Source organism: Eimeria mitis, genomic scaffold, assembly GCF_000499745.2.
Source record: "Eimeria mitis Houghton genomic scaffold, Emh_scaff3253, whole genome shotgun sequence".
Taxonomy (NCBI): domain Eukaryota; phylum Apicomplexa; class Conoidasida; order Eucoccidiorida; family Eimeriidae; genus Eimeria; species Eimeria mitis.
Genome location: NW_013571592.1, coordinates 396 through 2,084, shown reverse-complemented (window position 1 = coordinate 2,084; position 1,689 = coordinate 396). Strand labels below are relative to the sequence as shown.

The window sequence follows — 1,689 nt, the reverse complement described above, 5'->3', positions numbered from 1 at the left end:
CAGCACTCCTTACTTGGGTCCGCCTTCACTAGAAGGGGGGTTTGGCCTGAAGGTAATGAGTTTTAATAGGCGGGAGGTTTACTTCTTTGCGCTTATAGATTTTCTCTCTCCATACACCCCGAGAAGATATTTACATACACTCTATAAACGTATCAAGTCCACAGCCTCGTCCGTCATAAACCCTAAACCCTAAACCCTAAACCCTAAACCCTAGAAAAAAGGCGTAGAAAGAGTTTATATATTATGCACGTTTCTCTCTTAATTATATACACAGAGTTAATGGGAGGGGTTTTTATATGTCGTTTATTTTATACTGTAAAGGGTTTTAATTTTCAAGGGTTTTCTAGGGTTTAGGGTTTATTAGGGTTTAGGGTTTATGAGGGTTTAGGGTTTGTGGTGTGTTTCAGGTGTCAGTTCGGGGAAATTTCTCCCGTTCCCCCCCGGCAGTATGCTTCACGCCAGGTTGCGTTTGTTCAGAGAAATGTAATTTTATCGGAGAAGCCGATTGCTGCTTCAGGGTCGGGGGAGGGGCTGAGAGGGGGAGGAGGAGAGAAGCAGATGCTAGACCTCCCCCCCAAGGACCGCACATAAACCCTAAACCCTAAACCCTAAACGCTAATTTTACTCATTGAGAGGGGGAGGAGGAGAGAAGCAGATGCTGGATCTCCCCCCCAAGGACCGCACATAAACCCTAAACCCTAAACCCTAAACCCTAATTTTGCTCAGAGATGGACGGGCTGCTAAACCTGAAAAGGCTCACAATTATTTACGAGGGTTTAGAATATTCAATACACCCCAAATGTTTTATCAGAAGCTTTTAGGGTTTAGGGTTTAGGGTTTAGGGTTTACGATGTATGGCTTTCAAGGGGATTCAAAACCCCTGTGGAAACCCTAAACCCTAAACCCTAAACCCTAAACCCTCATTAGGGTTATACCCCCTGATGATAAACTATTTGATGCTTCTCTGTTTCTTATTATATAACTATTTATATATAAACAAACAAAGCTCCCTAAATATTTAAAAAAAAAAAAAAAAAAAAAAAAAAAAAAAAAAAAAAAAAAAAATGAAAATATTGTCTGTAGCTGCACATACACCTGAACAACCTCAGCATACACCCCACCGAGCTGCAGCACAAACACCAGATGCAGGCTGCTGCTGCTGATGCATCCAAAGGGAATAGCAGCAGCAGCAAAGGCAGCAGCAGCAGCAGCAAGAGTAGCAGCTGCAGCAGCAAAGCCAACATCACCACCAGCACAAACACTAGCAGCAGCAGAAGCAGCAGCAGCAGCAGCAGCAGCAGCAGCAGCAGAAGCAGCAGCAGTGCATGCATCCAAATAGTTTGTTTGTCAGTCGGCCTGCACGCAGACAGCAGCGTTTTTGTTTGTTTCAGGGTTTAGGGTTTAGGGTTTACGTTAATACATAAAATGATGCCGCAGCAAACACCATAAACTAAAACATTTAGGGTTTAGGGTTTAGGGTTTAGGGTTTTACTTTGTTGTATATTTATTTTGTTATTCTTTTATTCTGCGGCTTGCTTACTCTGCTAGTAATCTATGTTGTTGTTTATACATTCTTTTTGTTTATTTATATTGCTTAGGGTCCATGTTTTATTTTATTTATTTATTTATTTTATTTTATTTTATTTTATTTTATTTTATTTTGTTGTTTATTTTGTTTTTTGTTTTATT

General features: G+C 40.5%; 1 protein-coding gene across 1 annotated transcript in view; it reads left to right on the top strand.

Annotated features, from left to right (window-relative positions):
- EMH_0063960 (uncharacterized protein) overlaps positions 1–591 on the top strand; it is a gene marked incomplete at both ends in the record, with an annotated part of 1,984 nt that extends 1,393 nt beyond the window's left edge. The window contains 2 exons of the mRNA XM_013498200.1: positions 3–17; positions 478–591. Of these exons, the coding sequence (XP_013353654.1) occupies positions 3–17; positions 478–591 (129 nt within the window). The remainder of the gene's footprint in view (positions 1–2; positions 18–477) is intronic.
- Between the last annotated feature and the right edge of the window lie 1,098 nt (positions 592–1,689).